Here is a 22,550-nt window from a genome sequence, read left to right as displayed (position 1 = left end):
CTCATTTCTCCACCTTATGACTGTACTGTGCTTTCAAAGTGCTGTGCAAAGAATAAAAAGTTTTAAAGTGGCTTTGTGTAATTTCAGGTACACATTTGAGCTTTTGAGTCTGAATTATCCAGGTGAAATGCATTGGATCTCTGATCCTCTGTAAACTGGGAAGATTACCTTCTTCCAGGTATGCTGGTTGTCCTTCACTGCCTTCATGGCGTGAGTTGTGAATCTTCTGTGTCTCGGAAGAAACCTAACAGTGGAGATTGTTTATGGCAAGGGTCACAAATTTACATGCTCAGAAGGTTAGGACCCTCTGTAAGGTAAAGACGTGAAGCGCCCCCTTCTTTATTAACACATAACTGCATTTGCTGATAATATTTATTTGCCTAGAATTCAAGCCCTTTTTGCTTTTACAGACAGCGCTGTCCTAAATGTGCTAGAGAAGTATCTTTAGTCACTTAAGCTGGTGTTTCTATAGGGTAGGTTTCTAGGAGTGGGACTGGATTGTTGAGTTACAGTGTGTGCCATTTAGAAGACTGAACCAGATTATACTCTCAGCATCTGTTTGTTTTTAAACCTTCCCTAGTCTGCGCTTATGTGTTTGTTTTTGTTTTTGTTTTTGTTTTTGATGGAGTCTCACTCTGGCACCCAGGCTGGAATACAGTGGTGTGATCACAGCTCACTGCAACCTCCACCTCCCTGGTTCAAGCAGTTCTCCTGCCTCAGCCTCCCGAGTAGCTTGGATTACAGGTGCATGCCACCATGCCCAGCTTATTTTTTTGTATTTTTAGTAGAGATGAGGTTTCACCATGTTGGCCAGACTGGTCTCAAACTCCTAAACTCAGGTAGTCTGCCCACCTGGGCCTCCCAAAGTGCTGGGATTACAGGCGTAAGCCACTGCGCCTGGCCTATGTGGTTTTTTTTTTTTTTTTTTTTTTTTTTTTTTGAGACGGAGTCTCACTCTGTTGCCCGGGCTGGAGTGCAGTGGCCGGATCTCAGCTCACTGCAAGCTCCGCCTCCCGGGTTTACGCCATTCTCCTGCCTCAGCCTCCCGAGTAGCTGGGACTACAGGCGCCCGCCATCTCGCCCGGCTAGTTTTTTTGTATTTTTTAGTAGAGACGGGGTTTCACCGTGTAGACCAGGATGGTCTCGATCTCCTGACCTCGTGATCCGCCCGTCTCGGCCTCCCAAAGTGCTGGGATTACAGGCTTGAGCCACCGCGCCCGGCCGGCCTATGTGGTTTTTAAAACTTTTTCTAGAATCTACTAAGGTTTACTCAGACCTTTATCAGGTGTTCTTGGATAGTTACTAGGCCCAAAGTCCTCTTCTCATGAATTTGTTGGCAAATACACTCACTTGCGATGTGATAGGAGACTGAGGTTTACCTCCCAAACAGCAGGATGTCTGTTGTGAGAGTTTCCTGGCCAAGTGGTAGAAAGTACCATGGAAATGGAGTCTTCATTGCTTCTTACTTAACTTGAGTTTGGACCATAGAGAAGCCATTCTTCTGTGGACCTCAGTTTACTCACCTGTACGGTGTAGGATGGACTAGATTATCTGATGGTCAGGGGATTGGCAGACTTGTTCTTAGGGTACCAATTAGTAAATGTTTTAGGTTTTGCAGGCCACCTGGCTCTGTCACAGCTGCTCAGCTCTGCCCTTGTAGGATGAAAGCAGCCATAAACAATAAGTAAACAAATGAGTGTGGCTGTGTTCTAATAAAACTTTATTTACAAAAACAGGTTGTGGCTGGCCATAGTTTTTTCACCCCAGTTTTGAGCTCTTGACATTCATTAGTCTGTGATTTTGATAATTAGTTTAGGAAAAAAGTTTTGACTTTCATAAATAATGCTTCTGGAAATCTAGTAAAACCTTTAAATTTTATTTTTGCTTTTTCTCTTTATCAGGAAAGTAATGTAGAAAATTCAGAAAACCCAGAACATTAATATTTTGGTTCCTCTCGTTAGGTAACCATCTTTAGGTGAACATGTGTACATACATACTTTTTTTTTTCTTTCTTTTGAGCAGGAGTCTCACTCTGTTACCCAGGCCACCCAGTGGCGCGATCTCGGCTCACTGCAACCTCTACCTCGTGGGTTCAAGCAATTCTCCTGCCTCCGCCTGTTGGGATTACAGGCGTGAGCCACTGCACCCGGCACATGTGTATGTACATACTTTTTACAAAATTGGGCGAAGTATAATTTATTTGCTAAATATTTTCACCTATACCATGAAATCTCATTTTATCTTTAATTTGTGTATAAAAATACCTGCTATCCTAGGGGGCGTCTAGTTGAAAACTCATTAATTTAAAGACAATTTTGAATTCAGCCACCTATTCTTTTTTTCTAATTGTTTCTTGTAGCTTTTGCTTTGATTGGAATAACTTTATCTAGGAATAAAGTTGTATCATCTGCAAACATGAATCATGTACACATCTGATATTCTTATTATATCTCCTTCTTCTCTTCAAATTACATTGCCTCTACCATTGATGGGAACCTGGGTAATAAAAAAAAAAACAAAGGGAAAAACATTACATTCCCTACCACCACCTCCACCACAGTGTCACGTGTTAGTTATAATGATAGGCATCTAGTGCTGTCCCGGTTCAGCGGAGCTGATACAGATATGTAATGGTTAGCTGTTGGTTTGAGGCCTTTAATGTTTGAGTGTATTTGCCTGTTTCAATTGTTTTTGTAAGTTTTTTTTTTTTAATCAGATACGGCTATTACATTTTGTCAAATGTCACCTTAGCATCTTTTAAGATGATCGTATAGTTTTCCTCCTGCTTGCTACGTATTAATTATAGTAGTGTATATTCATAGAATCATATTAGTAGATATTATATTGATTCACCCTTACATTCTTGCAGCGCACCTCTCTTGATCACATTATTTTTTCATGTACTGTTGGACTTTTATTTATTTATTCATTTATTTTTGAGATGGAGTTTTGCTCTTGTTGCCCATGGTGGAGCACAATAGCGTGATCTCAGCTCACCACAACCTCTGCCTCGCGGGTTCAAGCGATTCTTCTGTCTCAGCCTCCTGAGTGGCTGGGATTACAGGCGCCCGCCACTACGCCTGGCTCACTTTTGATGTTTTTGGTAGAGACAGGGTTTCACCATGTTGGCTAGGCTGATCTTGAACTCCTGACCTCAGGTAATCCGCCGGCCTCGGCCTCCCAAAGTGCTGAGATTACAGGCGTCAGCCACCACGCCCGGCCTGTTTGACTTTTTAAAAGGTATCTTAATTTTTTAATAAAATAGTTTATACCTGTACAGTGCGTAATGTATTTGTGATTCATCTATGTTGTTGTGTCAGTAGTTTCTTTATTGCTGAGTAGCAGTCCCTTACATGAGTGTATCACAGTGCATTTATCTGCTCAACAGTTGAATATTTCAGTTATTTCTAGTTTTTGGGAGCTATGAATAAAGCTGCCCTAAACATTTCCATAATGTTTTTTGTATGAACACAATACTTGTTTCTCTTGAGTAAATACCTAGGAGTATGATTTCTGGGTTGTATGTTTATAAGAAACTGCCAAAACTGTTTTCCAAAGTAGCTGTACCATTTTGCATTCTTACCTGCAAATGTGTGAAGAGTTCTAGTTGCCCTGTGTCCTCCCTGGCACTTGACATCGTCAGTTTTTGTTGTTTTATTTTTAGCCACCTTAATAAGTATATGGTGGTAGCTCCTTCTGCTTTTAATTTGCTTGTCCCTAGTGACTGATGGTTCTGAGTCTCTTTTTATGTGCATCTTTTTATTTGCCATCTGTATATTATTGTTTATGGAAAAATACTGAAATCTTTTTTTTTTTTTTTCTTTTTCCGAGATAGAGTCTTGCTCTGTTGCCCAGACTGGAGAACAGTGGCACAGTCACCACTCACTGCAGCCTCCACCTTCTGGGCTCAAGCCATCCTCCTACCTCTCAGCCTCCCAAGTAGCCGGGATTGCAAGTGTGCACCACCACAGCTGGCTAGGTTTTTGTTTTGTTTTTTTTTTTGTAGAGATGGGGTTTTGATATGCTGCCCAGACTGATTTTGAACTCCTGTGCTTAAGCGATCCGCCTGCCTCGGCCTCCAGAAGTGCTGAGATTACAGGCATGAGCTGCCATGCCTGGCCAAGATACCCCAATCTTTATTTAAGATGTTTAATTGGATTGCTTTCTTTATTCTTATTCTACTTTTATATATATATATATATTTTCTAGACAGAGTCTCGCCCTTTCACCCACGCTGGAGTGCAGTGGCATGATCTTGGCTCGCTGCAGCCTGTGATTCCCCTCGACCCTGGGCTCAAGGTAATCCTCCCGCCTCAGCCTCCCAAGTAGTTGGGACCACAGGTGCATGCCACCATGTCTGGTTAATTTTTGTATTTTTAATGGAGATGGGGTTTTGCTATGTTGCCCAGGCTGGTCTTGAACTCCTGAGCTCAAGCAATCTGCCTGCCTTGGCCTCCCAAAGTGCTGGGATTACAGGCGTTAACCACCATGCCTGGCCAATTTCTTATTATTGGGTAGTAAGAGTTCTTTATATATTTTGCATATAAGTGTTTTGTTAGGCTGTGTGATGTTCATATCTTTTCTCCCCATCTGTGCCTTGTGTTTCATTGTCTTAGCAGTGTCTTTTTCCCAGAGCATAAGTTTTAATTTTTTTTTTTTTTTTTTTTGAGACGGAGTCTCGCTCTGTCACCCAGGCTGGAGTGCAGTGGCCGGCTCGCAGCTCACTGCAAGCTCCGCCTCCCGGGTTCATGCCATTCTCCTGTCTCAGCCTCCCGAGTAGCTGGGACTACAGGCGCCCGCCTTGTCGCCCGGCTGGTTTTTTGTATTTTTTAGTAGAGACGGGGTTTCACAGTGTTAGCCAGAATGGTCTTGATCTCCTGACCTCGTGATCCGCCTGTCTTGGCCTCCCAAAGTGCTGGGATTACAGGCTTGAGCCACCGCGCCCGGCCTTACCACATTTTTTTCTTACACATTTGGTGTTCATCTGACAACTCTGCCTGACCCAGACCTTGCCAGACTTTTTCTGTAAAAGGTCAGATAGTAAATATTTCAAGCTTGCTGTCCCTGTTGCAACTCTGCCATTGTAGCAATGAAAGCAGTCATAGACAATATGTAAGTGAATGGGAATAGCTGTTCCAGTAAAACTTTTTGAACACTGCAGTTTGAATTTCACATAATTTTCAGATTATCAGTTATATTGTTATTCTTTTGATTATTACAAAAACAGGTAGGGGATTGGCCATGGTTTGCCGATTCCTGGCCTGACTAACCCAAGTTCACAAAGATTTTCCTCTTTGATTTTGTTGTGGTCGCTGTTGTTCCACACCTTCTTTTTTCACTGTTTCCTTAAGGTAGAGTGTACATATTTATAAGGGTGCATGTAATATTTTGATAGATTCATACAATGTGTAATGATCAAATCAGGTTAATTAGGCTATCCATCATCTCAGATGTTTATCCTTTTTTTTTTTGTATTGGGAGCATAACAAATGTTCTAGCTATTTTAAAATATGCACTAAGTTATTGTTGACTGTAGTCACCCTACTGTGCAAACAAAAACTAAAACTTATTCCATCTGACTGAGTTTTTATGCCCATGAATCAACTTGTCTTCATCCCTACCTGCTTCCCAGCCCCCGGTAACCATCATTCTACTGCTTATCTCCGTGACATCAACTTCTTAATCTCTCATATATGAATGAGAATATGTGATACTTGTCTATCTGTCCTTGGCCTATTTCACTTAACATAATGTCCTCCAGGTTTTATTTTCTAAACCTCAAGCTTTATAGATGAAGGTTTTCACTTTTTTTTTTTTTTTTTTTGAGACGAAGTCTTGCTCTGTCACCTAGGCTGTAGTGCAGTGGCACAATCTCGGCTCGGTGCAGCCTCCGTCTCCCAGGTTCAAGCGATTCTCCTGCCTCAGCCTCCCAAGTAGCTGGGACTACAGGCGCCCGCCATCACGCCTGGCTAGTTTTTGTATTTTTAGTAGAGACGGGGTTTCGCCGTGTTAGCCCGTCAGTTCTTGGACCCCTGACCTCGTGATCCACCTGCCTAGCCTCTCAGAGTGCTGGGATTACAGGTGTGAGCCACCACACCCGGCCTGGATTCACTTTTTTAATGGCTGAATAATATCCTCTTGTGCATGTATACCTCATTTTCTTTGATTTTTCTTTCTTTATTTTTAAATAGAGACGAGGTCTCACTATATTGCCCAGGGTGGGCTTGAACTTTTGGGCTCAAGCAATCCTCCTGCCTTGGCCTCCCAAAGTGCTGGGATTCCAGGCTAAACCATCGTGCTCCTTTATGCTTTTTTTTTTTTTTGAGACAAAATCTTGCTCTGTTGCCCAGGCTGGAGTGCAGTGACACGATCTTGGCTCACTGCAACCTCCACCTACTGGGTTGAAATGATTCTTCTGCCTCAGCCTCCTGAGTAGCTGGGATTACAGGCACCCACCACCACGCCCAGCTAATTTTGGGTTTTTAGTAGAGATGGGGTTTCACCATGTTGTCCAGGCTGGTCTGGAACTCCTGACCTCAGGTGATTCACCTGCCTCGGCTCCCAAAGTGCTGGGATTACACGCATGAGCCACCACGCCCAGCCCCTTTGTGCACTTTTAAAAACATATCTTAGAATTTGTGATATGTGTTTTATTTTCATTTTCATTTGGTTCACAATATTGTAAAATTTCTATTATGACTTACTCTTTGACCCATTATTTGTTTTAAAACATACTGTTTAATTTTCAAACATTTAGGGATTTCCCAGACATCTTCGTTGTTGGTTTCTAATTTAATTCCATTATGGTTAGAGAACATACTTGGTATGATGAATTAGAAAAAAAAAAATTTAGAGGTTTGTATATGGCCTGAAACATGGTTTGTTTAGGTGAATGTTCAGTTTGTAATAGGAAAGATGTATTCTGCTGCTGTTAGGTAAAGTGTTTTATAAATAATTAGGTCAAGTTGGTTGATCATGTTAAGGTCTTCTCTATCCTTGCTGATTTCCTGTCTGCTTGTTCTAGTGATTACTGAGAAAGGAGTGTTGAAGTCTACAACGATTGTTATGAGTTTGTTCTCTTTCTCCTTGAAATTCTGTCTGTTTACACATCCTGTATTTTGAGGCCCTGTTATTAGATGCAGGAACATTTACAGTTTTGTCCTCTTGATTATTTGACCCCTTTATCATTCTGAAATAACCTTTATTTCTGGCAATAATCATTATATTAAAAACCATTATTTGGCCAGGCATGGTGGCTCACGCCTGTAATCCCAGCACTTTGGGAGGCCAAGGCGGGTGGATCACCTGAGGTCAGGAGTTCGAGACCAGACCGGCCAACATGGTGAAACCCTGTCTCTTCTAAAAATAGAAAAACAGCCTGGCACGGTGGCACACGTCTGTAGTCCCAACTACTCAGAAGGTTGAGGCAAGAGAATCACTTGAATCCAAGGGGTGGATATTGCAGTGAGCCAAGATCATACCACTGCACCCCAGCCTGGGAAGCAGAGCAAGACTCCATCTCTAAATAAATAAATTCATACATAAATAAAGGCCAGGTGCTGTGCCTCACGCCTGTGATCCCAGCACTTTGGGAGGCCGAGGCGGGTGAATCACCTGAGGTCAGGAGTTCGAGACTATCCTGGCTAAGATAGTGAAACAATGTCCCTACTAAAAATACAAAAATTAGCCAGGCGTGGTGGTGAGCACCTGTAATGCCAACTACTTGGGAGGCTGAGGCAGGAGAATTGCTTGAAGCCGGGAGGCAGAGGTTGCAGTGAGCCGAGATCGTGCCACTGCACTCTAGCCTGGGTAACAGAGCAAGACTCCATCTTAGGAAAACAAACAAAAACCCATTATTTAATGCTAATATAAAATTAGTGTTTTATATTAGTAATATAATACTGTTTTTGACTAGTGTTAGAATGACGTATTTTTCTCTTGCCCTTTTGCTTTTAATCTATATATCATGATATTCATTTACTTTTAATTCGTAAAAATAGAGATGGGGGTTTGCCATGTTGCCCATATATATATACGTATATACGTATATATATACACGTATATACGTATACACGTATACGTGTATATATATACACGTATATCTATATACACACACACACGTGTATATATATATACATGTAGAGGTAATAATGGTAGCTATTTTATAGAGCTGATCTGAGGATAAAATGAGATAATGCGCTTTAAAGTGCTTAGCACAATGTCTGGCAAATAGAAAGCACTGTATAGGCCAGGCATGGTGGCTCACGCCTGTAATCCCAGCACTTTGAAGAGGCCTAGGCGGGTGGATCACTTGAGGTCAGGAATTTGAGACCAGCCTGGCCAACATAGTGAGACTACATCTCTACTAAAAATATAAAAATTAGCCAGGTGTGGTGGTGGGCTCCTGTAATCCAGCTACTTGGGAGTGAGGCAGGCGAGTGGCTTGAACCTGGGAGGTGGAGGTTGCAGTGAGCTAAGATTGCGCCACTGCACTCCAGCCTGGGCGACAGAGCGAGACTCGGTCCCAAAAAAAAAAAGAAAGCACCTATAGAAGCCAGCTGGTGATTTTTATATTATTATTGACACAGAAGATAGGGATTGGGGGCAAATGGAATGTACTTGAAGAGCATAGCCTTGTTCATTAATAACGTTAATACTAGACTGGGACACTATTCTACATTAGAAGGTGAATCCTTGTTACATTTGACAAATACGTTTCATCATTTTAAAAAGCTTTAAATGCATCACAGATTATTTCTTGTTGATATGCCATTCATGGTTTATAGATATGTAATAGCAGATTAAAGAATTAGATTTTATTAGTTCTGGAGCATTAAATTCTGCTGGAAATGAACTTCCCCCTTCCCTATACCAAAACTGAGTGAGGCCTCTTTTTCTCAGATACCAATTAGAAATAAGGGGACAATGTTACACTTTTTCCTTCTAGAAACACACATTGTGTAAAGTTGTCTTTTGAAGTCTAGAAGTCTGAAAACACTGTAAATTTTTTTTTATAATTAATACAATAAATGTATTGGTCAACTCTGAAAAATCTACAGTGGTTTCTGAGATTTAATCTTGGCATGACTTTACCCCTGCATCTCTGCCCTTGGCAGGTAGTTTTGTTTATGGGTGTCATTGGTTGAACACATATTGTTTTAGTTGCTACAATAAATAAAACATGATCTGTGCTCTAAAGGAGTCAACAAATGAGCCAGGGGGGCATGAGTAATTGCCTGTAATATAGTCGTGCTCACGCTGTCATGGAGGACCGTACAGAGTGTCAGAAGCACAGTGCCAGGAGGCACAGCAAACGGTAGTAGAGGTGACATTTGAGCCCGGCCTTGAAAACTGTCTAAGATTTTTCAGAATTTCAGCAAAGTAAGGTAATTTCTCTCTAAAATATATAGGCAAACTTTTTATTAAAAATATGAGAAATTAATTAACAGATTATGACCACGATGCAGATTTAAAACCCAAGGCATAATGAGTGCCGTTGACCAGTTCATGCAAACAGTTCAGAGAAGAGAACATCCATGTAGATCCTTCTTGTGTTGCAGAATACAAAGGAGCAGAACATTTTGCCTCAGTAACTGCCAGGTCATTCTAATCAAAGTACCTGCACATGGTAATATAATTCCTCCATTAAGGTAATAACCGACCAGGTGGCCCAGAGTCTGTGTCATTCAGTCAAGAAAGTCACTCCCTTAACCTAGACTGTGCTGGAAATTCATTGACAAATTTTGTTCTTTGCTTCTCCATTTGTCTTCAGAATTCATGCACAACACTTGACTTCCTTAGCATTTTCTCTTTTTTTTTTTTTTTTTTTTTTTTTCTGAGACAGAGTCTTGCTCTGCCACCCAGGCTGGAGTGCAGTGGCCTGATCTCAGCTCACTGCAAGCTCCGCCTCCGGGGTTTTACGCCATTCTCCTGCCTCAGCCTCCCGAGTAGCTGGGACTACAGGCGCCCGCCTCGACACCCGGCTAGTTTTTTGTATTTTTAGTAGAGACGGGGTTTCACCGTATTAGCCAGGATGGTCTCGATCTCCTGACCTCGTGATCCGCCCGTCTCGGCCTCCCAAAGTGCTGGGATTACAGGCTTGAGCCATCGCGCCCGGCCTTAAAGCAGTGGTTTTCAAACATGCCTGCACATCAGAATTATTTGGGGAGAAGGATAAAAATACAGATTACTGAGATTCACATGGGATTCTGTAAATTTGGGTTGCATTTGAGATTACTTTGAACAATTTACCAGATGATTTTTGCTTCTCCTCCACTTCAGTTTTAGGAAGGACTGTTTCAAGGCAGCTTTTCAAACTTTAATGACCATATAAATCACCTGAAGATTGTGAGAAACTGCAGATCCTAATTTAGCAGCCCTGGGTTCAGGCCTGAGATTCTGAAGTTCTCTCAAATGTGATAATATCAATCCCTTGTTGAGAAGAAAGGTGGTTTTTTTGTTTTTTCTTTTTTTTTTTCTTTCCAATATCTTCATGGCATTCAATGAGTAGCAGAGTTTGAAGGTAACTTCTGGAATTTCATCAAATGTGTATGAATTTTTACTCATCTGGATCTTAGGGGAAATAACCCATCTGGTTACAGGGAGGGAGGACCTTTAATAACGAAGCCAAATGTGTGGATTGTCTCCCTCTCCCTAGTGTGCAGAGGTATCCCTTGCACACACTCAAAACTTCTTAGACCAAAAGCATTATAGCTCTAGTTTGCCTTAAAGGAAGTTGTATTGTCTATGGAGCATGTGGGCCATTTTCTGCCAAAAAAAATGTTCAAATGTTTTCACTCTGAAGCTTTGTTCATTGTATCTGGTGGAATTCCGGTTCTCAGTGAGTAGACACCTAGCTGTGCTTCTAATGTGAAGTGTCTACTAGCCCTGTGGTCCCTATTTTGGATTTGAACTTTGACCCCACACCTGATGCCTTTCCATTTAGTCATATTGTGATTCAACATTTTTGTTTCCACATTTTTTATTTCCTATGTTATTTTTTTTTTCTTTTTTTTTTTTTGAGACGGAGTCTTCGCTCTGTCGCCTGGGCTGGAGTGCAGTGGCTGGATCTCAGCTCACTGCAAGCTCCACCTCCCGGGTTCACGCCTTTCTCCTGCCTCAGCCTCCTGAGTAGCTGGGACTACAGGCGCCCGCCACCTCGCCCGGCGAGTTTTTTGTATTTTTTTTTTTTTTTTTTTTTAGCAGAGACGGGGTTTCACCATGTTAGCCAGAATGGTCTCGATCTCCTGACCTCATGATCCGCCCATCTCGGCCTCCCAAAGTGCTGGGATTACAGGCTTGAGCCACCACACCCGGCTATTTCCTATGTTATTATTCCTTAGTTCCTATCTGTAACATCATAAAGTCTTATGACCGAAACACAATTGATATTTCATGCATATGTTAAAAACTGAGCTGTGAGACCAGACATGGTGACTCACGCCTGAAATCTCAGCACTTTGGGAGACCAAGACAGAAGGATCAGTTCAAGCCAGGAGTTTGAGATCAGCCTGGGCAACAAAGCGGGACCATGTCTCTAAGAAAGAATTAGCTGGGCACAGGGGAGTAGACCCTGTTACTCTGGAGGCTGAGGCGGGAAGATCACTTGAGCCCAGGAATTCCAGGCTACAGTGAGCTCTGATAGTGTCACTGCATTCCAGCCTGGGTGCAGAGTGAGACCCTGTCTCCAAAAAGAAAGAAAAAATCCAAGGGTATAATGAGGGAACTTCCAGGAAAGTGCTCTTATTTTCTGCTTTTAGAAACCAAAATAGCCGGGCGCGGTGGCTCAAGCCTGTAATCCCAGCACTTTGGGAGGCCGAGACGGGCGGATCACGAGGTCAGGAGATCGAGACCATCCTGGCTAACATGGTGAAACCCCGTCTCTACTAAAAAATACAAAAAACTAGCCGGGCGAGGTGGCGGGCGCCTGTAGTCCCAGCTACTTGGGAGGCTGAGGCAGGAGAATGGCGTAAACCCGGGAGGCGGAGGTTGCAGTGAGCTGAGATCCGGCCACTGCACTCCAGCCCGGGCGACAGAGCGAGACTCCGTCTCAAAAAAAAAAAAAAAAAAAAAAGAAACCAAAATAATGTCTCATTTTGGGCTGCTACCAATATATGCAGGAAGTTTTAGAATGAAAAACATTCTGAATTGATCCTTGCTAACTTTATTTCAGAAAGTGATAAAATAGCTGTGGAGTACAGACCCAGTGAAGAGATTGTAGATGTCACATGGGAAGAAGAACTACACGGTTTAATTCAAGTATGTGGAGATAAAAAATCAAAGGTAACAGGGCCGGGCGCAGTGGCTCAAACGTAATGCCAGTGCTTTGGGAGGCCAAGGCGGGCGGATCACCTGAGGTTGGGAGCTCAGGACCAGCCTGACCAACATGGGGAAACAGTGGCGCATCCATCCCGCTACTCGGGAGGCTGAGGCAGGAGAATCGCTTGAACCTGGGAGATGGAGGTTGTGGTGAGCCAAGATCGCTCCATTGCACTCCAGCCTGGGCAACACGAGTGAACTCCCATCTCAGAAAAACAAAAAAAACCTCAAGGGTCAGATAACATATCCAGTATAACCATAATTCAAAATAAGCAGCAGAATTTGGAGGATAATTTGTTTCATTCTCAGGAAAATGTGAAACTCTGAAACTGCTTTTTGAGTGCAGGGTATTTCTGGGGCTTTTCCTAAAGTCTTGACCCTTGGCTCTGACCCCTTATTTGAAGTTTGGAGAGCAGAACTGAGGACTGTATTACTACAGTTGTGGAGATAGGAGAGGGGTTAGTCTCCCCCGGCCCCAGGAGTAAGGGATGCTGGGCTGCTTGAACACAGGCCTTTTTAGAACTCCCTTCAAACAGGATCCCAGAGATGTGGGGAGAACGTAAGTGGCCTTAAGACTGATTGTGCTACAGCTTTCGAAAACTATAATGCCTTTCAAATATGGCTTATTACTTGGATCTCAATATCTCCCATGTACCTTGGGTGGACTATTTTGCTGAAGATCTTTCTGTCAATCATTTACGATCATGTGCTGCAAAATGAAGTTTTGGTCAACAGTAAACCACTTATATGATGGTGGTTCCATGGGAGTATAATGGAGCTATCCCTATACAGGCATACCATTTTTATCTTGTTGTTGTTGTTGTTGTTGTTGAGATGGAGTCTCACTCTGTTGCCCAGGCTGGAGTGTGATGGTGTGATCTCAGCTCACTGTAACTTCTACCTCCTGGGTTCAAGTGATTCTCCTACCTCAGCCTCCCGAGTAGCTGGGATTATAGGCATGCGCCACCATACTCAGCTAATTTTTGTATTTTTAGTAGAGACTGGTTTTTGCCATGTTGGCCAGGCTGGTCTCGAACTCCTGACCTCAGGTGATCCACCCACCTCCGCATCCCAAAGTGCTGGGATTACAGGCATGAGCCACTGTGGTTGGGCCCCATTTTTATCTTTTATACAGTATTTTAACTATACCTTTTCCATGTTTACATACATAAATACCTGCCATTCTGTGACAGTTGCCTTTAATATTCAGTACAGTAACACATAGTAGAGGTTTGTGGCCTAGGAGTCATAGACCATACCATATAGCCTAGGTGTGCTGTAGGCTATACCACCTAGGTTTGTGTAAGTATATGCTATGATGTTAGCACAATGGTGAAATCACCTAATGACACATTTCTCAAGCTCCTCACATGGCAGGCAACACATGACTGCATATGAAAGCTCTTAAATAGGGATTAAGTTTCTAAAGTAATCCTCAAAAGAAAATAGTCATTATTTACTATTTATGGAATTTTTTTTTAAAAAAGGAGCAAAAGTTTCATTTCAGTGGGAACTTAATTTGGGGCTAGAGTGTTTTATTTAACTTTCACCCCGAAGTTGCAATGTGTTTTGAAGTCCTTCCCTGTAAAATAATTATTTTAACTCAATTTAAATAAAACCCACCCAGTAAACTTCAAGCTTTTTTTTTTTTTTTTTTTTTTTTTTTTTTTGAGATGGAGTCTTGCTCTGTCGCCCAGGCTGGAGTGCAGTGGCCGGATCTCAGCTCACTGCAAGCTCCACTTCCCCGGTTCATGCCATTCTCCTGCCTCAGCCTCCCGAGTAGCTGCACTACAGGCGCCCACCACCTCGCCCGGCTCTTTTTTTGTATTTTTTTAGAGGAGACGGGGTTTCATCGTGTTAGCTAGGATGGTCTCGATCTCCTGACCTCGTGATCTGCCCGTCTCGGCCTCCCAAAGTGCTGGGATTACAGGCTTGAGCCACCGCGCCCGGCCAACTTCAAGCTTTAAGAAGTCTAGGTTTGGCCGGGCGCAGTGGCTCAAGCCTGTAATCCCAGCACTTTGGGAGGCCGTGGCGGCTGGATCACGAGATCAGGAGATTGAGACCATCCTGGCTAACACGGTGAAATCCCGTCTCTACTAAAAAATACAAAAAACTAGCCGGGCAAGGTGGCGGATGCCTGTAGTCCCAGCTACACGGGAGGCTGAGGCAGGAGAATGGCATGAACCTGGCATGAACCTGGGAGGCGGAGCTTGCAGTGAGCTGAGATCCAGCCACTGCACTCCAGCCTGGGCGACAGAGCCAGACTCCGTCTCAAAAAAACAAAAAAGAAGTCTAGGTTCCTGTGAAATGTGAGAAGAAGTCAGCACTGATTTCAGAAATCTGATTATAACAAAGATCCATCCCTAAATAAGGTGAATCTGGCCGGGCGTGGTGGCTCACGCCTATAATCCCAGCACTTTGGGAGGCCGAGACGGGAGGATCACAAGGCCAGGAGATCGAGGCCATCCTAACACAGTGAAACCCCGTCTCTACTAAAAATACAAAAAATTAGCCGGGTGCGGTGGCCGGCGCCTGTAGTCCCAGCTACACGGGAGGCTGAGGCAGGAGAATGGTGTGAACCCGGGAGGCGGAGCTTGCAGTGAGCCAAGATCACGCCACTGCACTCCAGCCTGGGTCATAGAGCCAGACTCCATCTCAAAAAAAAAAAAAAAGAAGGTGAATCTTGGAATCCCTTCAGTTTTATTTTATTTTATTGAGACGGAGTTTCTCTCTTATTGCCCAGGCTAAAGTGCAATGTTGCAATCTAGGCTCACTGCAACCTCTGCCTCCCAGGTTCAAGTGATTCTCCTGCTTCAACCTCCCGAGTAGCTGGGATTACAGGCATGCACCACCACGCCCGGCTATTAGTAGAGACGGGATTTCAGCATGTTGATCAGGCTGGTCTGGAACTTCTGACCTCAGTGATCTGCCCACCTCGGCCTCCCAAAGTTCCGACATTATGGGTGTGAGCCACTGTGCACAGCCCCCCTTCAATTTTAAAACCATCACTATGCACCCTACGCCTATGCTAGGCACTGGAATAAGATGAAGCACCTTCTTGGAGTTTACATGCTGATAATTGTGCCAGACAGTAATAGGTAAGAATGGCTGTGGGGGAAGTCAGCTGTGTTCTAATTACAGTCGCATTTCAGGAAATTATTTAACATGTTGACTTTAACAGCCTAAGCCCCTTCTCCATGTGTGCACACAGGGTAGATCTCTGAAGGGTGGCGCTGTAACTTCTAGGGTAATGGCTGTGTTGAGTCAAGGCAGGATGACGGTTCAGCCTCCTCCCTGCTAGTGCAAAGGGCTCTTCACTTGGATTAAAGCCTTCTTTCCCAGACTGAATTGCCCACCCCCAACACCCCTCCTACAGAAAATTTGGAGTCCTCGCTTATTCCCTGGCAGCCCCTACGTAGTAGGGTGGTGAATTCATTATCAAACATGCGACAGTTTAGCGAAAACAGCAACATTTTGGAATAAATGACTGTAATGTGCATTGTGCCTGCCACCCTAACTGGTTTTGGGTGCTGCAAAACCTCATTTATTTGGGGTTGAAAATTGTACAGCATTCTTTCTGTCACATTTTATTAGTTAAAAGAAGCCCCAGGACAGCCCAGATTCAAAGGTTGAAAAAAGTAGACAACCTCTTGATGGAATCAGATGCAAAGAGTTGGTGGCCAGTTTTTCAGTTTATACTAAAATCAAAATATTATACACTTCAATTTTCAAGAAAAAAAACACCCACAAGTTTTAAGGACAATAAAAGTAAAAATAAAATTTACCAAATAATTGTGATAATTTCTTAAATGCCAGTGCCAGGCATTAGACATTTTACATAACACGTAGTATTGCATTCTCACCCAATGAAAGAGATACGGAGTTGGCAAATTACAGCCTGTTGACCAAATCCAGCTTGCTGCCTGCACCTGCCTTTGTACAGCTTATGAGCTAATAAGCACAACAGGATTTAAATGACAAGTTGACTCCGCAAGAAAGGCTCCCAGAGGTGGTCCCACTGCTACAGAAAATTTGGAGTCCTCGCTTATTCCCTGGCAGCCCCTACCTAGTAGGGTGGTGAATTCATTATCAAACATGCGACAGTTTAGCGAAAACAGCAACATTTTGGAATAAATGACTGTAATGTGCATTGTGCCTGCCACCCTAACTGGTTTTGGGTGCTGCAAAACCTCATTTATTTGGGGTTGAAAATTGTACAACATTCTTTCTGTCACATTTTATTAGTTAAAAGAAGCCCCAGGACAGCCCAGATTCAAAGGTTGAAAAAAGTGGACAACCTCTTGATGGAATCAGATGCAAATAGTTGGTGGCCAGTTTTTCAGTTTATACTAAAATCAAAATATTATACACTTCAATTTTCAAGAAAAAAAACACCCACAAGTTTTAAGGACAATAAAAGTAAAAATAAAATTTACCAAATAATTGTGATAATTTCTTAAATGCCAGTGCCAGGCATTAGACATTTTACATAACACATAGTATTGCATTCTCACCCAATGAAAGAGATACGGAGTTGGCAAATTACAGCCTGTTGACCAAATCCAGCTTGCTGCCTGCACCTGCCTTTGTACAGCTTATGAGCTAATAAGCACAACAGGATTTAAATGACAAGTTGACTCCGCAAGACAGGCTCCCAGAGGTGGTCCCACTGCTGGACGGGGATGAGAACCAGACCCTAGTTCAGCTTCCTCGTCTCAAAAGTGAGGTTCCAACTGCAGATCTAGATCGGGCTGTAGGTCATCAGGCAGATGAAAGACTTGTTCTGCTAGACAGTAAGATTTCAAAACCAATCACATTTATTGTTTCGCCCAAGAACCTGAAGAAAGATGTAGCTCAGCGTTGGAGCCTTGCTGAGATTGATGGAATTCCACACCAATTATCCAAGTCTGGGCATCAGAAACAGACTTTGCAGGATGAATATTCCAGTATGGATACATTGTATCCCAGCAGCCTGCCTCCAGAACTCAGGGTGAACTCAGATGAGCCTCCAGGGCCCCCTGAGCAAGTTGGACTTTCTCAATTCCATCTAGAGCCTGAAACTCAAAATCCAAAGATGCTTGAAGACCTGCAGTCCTCTTTACTCCAGCAAGATGCCCCAGGGCAGCTTCCACAGCTCCCTGAGGAGGAAGAACCTTCAACCCAAGAGGAGGCCCCAGCTCTGCCTCCAGCATCCTCTATGGAGAGTCTAACTCGACCGAATCCTGAGGTGACAGTTCAACCCCCAGGTGAGGATCAATCTCTTTATAACTTGCCTGGCATTACAGTTAAACCTGCAGATGTGGAGGTTCCCATGACTCCAGAGGCTGAAAACGAGACAGAATCTTCCCAAGCCCAGCAGGAGTCCCCAGGTCAGCCTCCAGAGGAGGTGGAACCTTCTGCAACCCAACAGGAGGCCCCATCTGAGCCTCCAGGTCCTCCTGTGGAGCCTGAACTTCCCCCTAGTGAGCAGGAGCAGCCAGCTCAGCCTTCTGAGTCTTCTGGGGAGGTGGAATCTTCTCCAGCCCAGCAGGATACCCCAGCTCAGCCTCCAGAAGAGATGGAGTCATCTGCAATCCAACAGGAGGCCCCAACTGAGCTTCCAGGTCCTCCTATAGAGGCTGAACTTTCCCCCAGTGAGCAGGAGCAGCCAGCTCAGCCTTCTGAGTCTTCTGGGGAGGTTGAATCTTCTCCAGCCCAGCAGAAGACCCCAGCTCAGCCTCCAGAAGAGATGGAGTCATCTGCAATCCAACAGGAGGCCCCAACTGAGCTTCCAGGTCCTCCTATAGAGGCTGAACTTTCCCCCAGTGAGCAGGAGCAGCCAGCTCTGCCTTCTGGGGAGGTGGAGTCTTCTCCAGCCCAGCAGGAGGCCCAGCTCAGCCCTCAGAACATCATGAAGTCACAGTTTCACCCCCTGGTCACCATCAAACTCAGCATTCAGATTTTCCCAATGTCTCTGTTAAGCCTCCAGACACGCAGCTCACCATAATAGAGCCTAGTGCAGAGGTGGGAACTTCTCCAGTCCTCCAGGAGGCTACAGCTCAGCTCTCAGGGCCAGGTAATGATGCAGAACCTCCCGCCACTCAGCACGGGGGCCCACCTCTGCCTCCAGAGTCACTGGAAGAGGCTGGACCTTTAGCAATTCAACAGGAGACTTCAGTTCAATCTCCGGAACCTGTTAATAGTGAGAACCCCTCTCCAACCCAGCAGGAGGCTGAAGCTGAGCATCCACAGACCGCTGAGGAGGGTGAGTCTTCTCTAACCCAGCAGGAGGCCCTAGCTGAGACTCCAGAGCTCCCTAATGAAGTTGTAGCTCAACCTCCAGAGCATTCAAACCTGAATCAAGCCACAGTTCAACCTTTGGACCTGGGGCTTACCATCACGCCAGAATCCGTGACAGAGGTTGAACTTTCTCCAACCATCCAGGAGACCCCAACTCACCCTCCTAAGAAAGTTGTATCCCAACTTCCAGTACATCAAGAGATAACAGTTCCAACACCAGGTCAGGATGAAGCTCAGCATCCAGTGTCACCCAGCGTCACAGTTCTACCTTTGGACCTGGGACTTACCATCACTCCAGAACCCACTACGGAGGCTGAACGTTCTACACCCCTGAAGAAGAGTATAGTTCCTCCAAAGCATCCTAAGGTGACACTTCCACATCCAGACCAGGTTCAGACTCAGTATTTACACCTGACTCAAGCCACAGTTCAACCTTTGGACCTGGGGTTTATCATCACTCCAGAATCCACAACAGAGGTTGAACTTCCTACTGTCCTGATGACTATAGCTCCTCCTGCAGAACACCCTGAGGTAACACTTCCACCTTCAGACCAGGTTCAGACTCAGCATTCACACCTGACTCAAGCCATGGTTCAACCTTTGGACCTAGGGCTTACCATCATTCCAGAATCCACAACAGAGGTTGAACTTTTCTCCAACCATGCAGGAGACCCCCAACTCAGTCTACTAAGAAAGTTGTACCCCAACTTCTAGTACATCAAGAGGTAACAATTCCAACACCAGGTCAGCATGAAGCTCAGCATCCAATGTCACCCAGCGTCACAGTTCAACCTTTGGACCTGCGACTTACCATCACTCCAGAACCCCCTGCGGAGGTTGAACTTTCTACAGCCCTGATGACTACAGCTCCTCCTCCAGAACACCCTGAGGTGACACTTCCACCTTCAGACAAGGGTCAGGGTCAGCATTCACACCTGACTCAAGTCACAGTTCAACCTCTGGCCCTGAAGCTTAACATAACTACAAAACCTACTACAGAGGTTAAACCATCTCCAACCACAGAGGAGACCTCGACTCAGCCTCCAGACCCAGGGCTTGCCGTAACTCCAGAGCCCATTACAGAGATTGGACATTCTTCAGCCCTGGAGAAGACTACAGCTTCTCATCCAGACCAGGTTCAGACTCTGCATCGAAGCCTGACTGAAGTCACAGGTCCACATTACTGAACTAGAACCTACTCAAGATTCATTGGTTCAGTCTGAAAGTCACACCCAAAATAAGGCTTTAACTGCATCAGAGGAACAGAAGGCCTCCACAAGCACCAACATATGTGAGCTCTGTACCTACGGAAATGAGACGGTGTCATGTATTAATCTCGGCCCAAAGCAGAGGCTCCGCCACGTGCCTGTGCCAGAGCCCAACACCTACAATGGCACCTTCACCATCTTGTAAGAATCACCTTTCCTCAGTCATCCTCTGTGTCCTGCCTGATGTGGCAGCCTTTTCCGGGAGGCCTTCGTGGGCCTCCTTTATCTCCCCAAGCCATACTGACAACTGACTTTCTGCTTTCACCTTTGCTTGTCAGTTCTGCCTTCTTATTCTCCTTTAATGTTAGACCCATTCTCCAGTCTTTTGCTTTTACTCCAGTCTTTTACTTGTTTTCTCATCCATTTTTATTTAGCCCCATCACATCATTGCTTAACCGCTGCTCTCCTCCCATTTTTGCTTCACCCTCTTTACAGCAGCCTGTCCCTCTCCCGATCTGTGATGAGGCTCTAAGTGGTTAAGAGTTGATTCCGGAGCCAGGCTACCTGGGGTTGAACCCAGGTCTGTTTATTAGGTTGGTGACCCAGAGCAAGTTATTCTGCTCTGTGACTGAGTTTCCTCACCTTTCAACTGGGGGTTATGCTAGTTCCCATTTCATTGGATTGTTGTGAAATTTAGGTGAGTGAATATATGAAACACTTCATCAGTGCCTAGGATATGTAGGAGTGTTGGCTGTTAACATGATTACTCAGTCCTTTAGTTATGTCCACAACTCATCGTTGTCCCTGGCTTTCGATATGTAGCACTCGTTTTGTGTCAAACCCAGGGTCAAGTATGCTACTGTCTCCAGAACATGAAAATGATAGGAGGGAAGAAATAGAATAGGCATAAAAAGGGAGGTATATATAATTAATCACTAAAAGAAAATGCATACTGTCGGTGCTAGAATTTACCAGAATCTATGATCCTTGAGGTGTGGAGATCAAGGAAAGCTATATGGATAAGCTAAAACTTTACTTGGGTCTTAAAGACTAGCTATAATTTGTTAAATAGAAAAAAATGGGAGTACAGTCTAGGCAAAGGCATGGCTACAGGTATGGTTGGAATTTAGTAGACCAATCTGGCTGCAAAGAATTAGGTGAGGGAGCAATGCAGATATGATTATGTAAAACCTTGAGTATCAGCTACAGGAGTTTGAAAGTTACACAGTGAGGTGTGGAAAGCCATTGAAAGTTTCCAAGCAAGAGAGGTTAAATTACTAAAACAGGAGAATTATTTTATTTTGTTGTTTGCTTTATGTAGAGCGCCCAAAAGGAAAAGCTTATTTCAGGGAGACAACTTAGAAAGGTCTTGCAAAACGTAGGAGTAAAGTGTGAAGGGGCCAAATCAGATCGGTTGTAATAAGAGCGGAAAGAAAAAGCCTAGGATGTTTCAACAGAGGGCAAAGCTTTGGTGCTACCTGGCGTAGGGTTTCTTTCTACTTATTTATTGATAGTGATAAGCTTTTGCCTATTTTTCTGTTGAATTATTTACCATTTTTGTGTTGATTTGTAGGAGTTTGTTTAGACACATAAGTGCTGTTTGATAAAATACTTACATTCAAAGTAATTAACTGGCATTGTCTGTCCAAGAGATGGGATGGATAGGAAGTTAAGCTTCCGGGAGATGCCTCATCATTTGTGCCAGTGGCCCCACATTGTTTCTTGATGAATTGTGCGAACTGGGAAGCTGATAGCTCTGGAAATGAGAAAGCAGGTGTTATTTTCTGTAACTGAATATCCCCGACAAGGTTGCCACGATTCTTTTACTTATCCTGTTCATTCTTGTCCTGCCTATTCAAGGATATAAACTGTGTTTCTTCACAGAGATTTCCACGGAAACTATATTTCTCACATTGATGGAAATGTATGGAAAGCATACAGTTGGACCGAGAAACTGTGAGTGTATATTCTCTCTGAATATGACAGAAAACTAACTGCATTGTAAGATCCTTCTCAGTCCAGAATTTTGAGGTCAATACCTCTGAAAAAAGATATTTCCCCTCCATTCCCCAAATCAGCCTCTGCTGATTGCAATCCTATGGTTATTTTAAAATTAAATTTGGTAGGCTCTCTTTAAGAGGCAACTTAAATTTATTTATCATACAAATAATACATGGTTATATTCTCTTTTTTCCTCTTTTTTTTTCAGAGTCAGGATATTACTTTGTCCCCCAGGCTGGAGTGCAGTGGCACAATTACATTTCATTGCAGCCTTCACCTCCCAGCCTCAAGCGATCCTTCCACCTCAGCCTCCCAAGTAGCTGGGACCACAGGTGCATGCTACCACGCCCACCCAATTTTGTATTTTTTGTAGAGACAGGGTCTTCCCATGCTGCTTAGGCTGGTCTTGCACTCCTGAGCTCAAGTTCTCCTCTCACCTTGGCCTCCTAACATCCTCATATTACAGGCATGAGCCACTACCCCCAGCCCGATTCTATTTTTAATGTATAAAAATGCAATAGCAGTTACAACAAAAACCCTGCTTGTGCCCTACTCCCTCATCCCTGAGGTAATGCTACTCTGCATTTAGTATACATCCTTCCAGAGTTTTTCCCATTTGCCTGCATACATATTTACATAAAGCAAAATGGATTTATTGTGTTGCTTGAAAAATCTTTTTTCTTTACATAAATGGTAACATCTTTCTTTCACTTCATGATATGTCTTAGATTCTTTCCTTCCCAG

At 43.9% G+C, this 22,550-nt stretch overlaps 1 protein-coding gene across 1 annotated transcript in view; it reads left to right on the top strand.

The window, feature by feature from the left end:
• Positions 1–22,550, top strand: part of LOC104669216 (leucine-rich repeat-containing protein 37A3-like) — a 77,410-nt gene that overhangs the window by 10,484 nt on the left and 44,376 nt on the right. Inside the window, 2 exon segments of the mRNA XM_030923015.1 lie at positions 12,173–12,282; positions 17,153–18,130. Coding sequence (XP_030778875.1) covers positions 17,267–18,130 — 864 coding nt within the window. The 5' untranslated portion in view covers positions 12,173–12,282; positions 17,153–17,266.

Source organism: Rhinopithecus roxellana, chromosome 19, assembly GCF_007565055.1.
Source record: "Rhinopithecus roxellana isolate Shanxi Qingling chromosome 19, ASM756505v1, whole genome shotgun sequence".
Classification (NCBI taxonomy): domain Eukaryota; kingdom Metazoa; phylum Chordata; class Mammalia; order Primates; family Cercopithecidae; genus Rhinopithecus; species Rhinopithecus roxellana.
The sequence above is the reverse complement of the archived record's forward strand: the minus strand, read 5'-3'. Positions and strand labels throughout refer to the sequence as shown.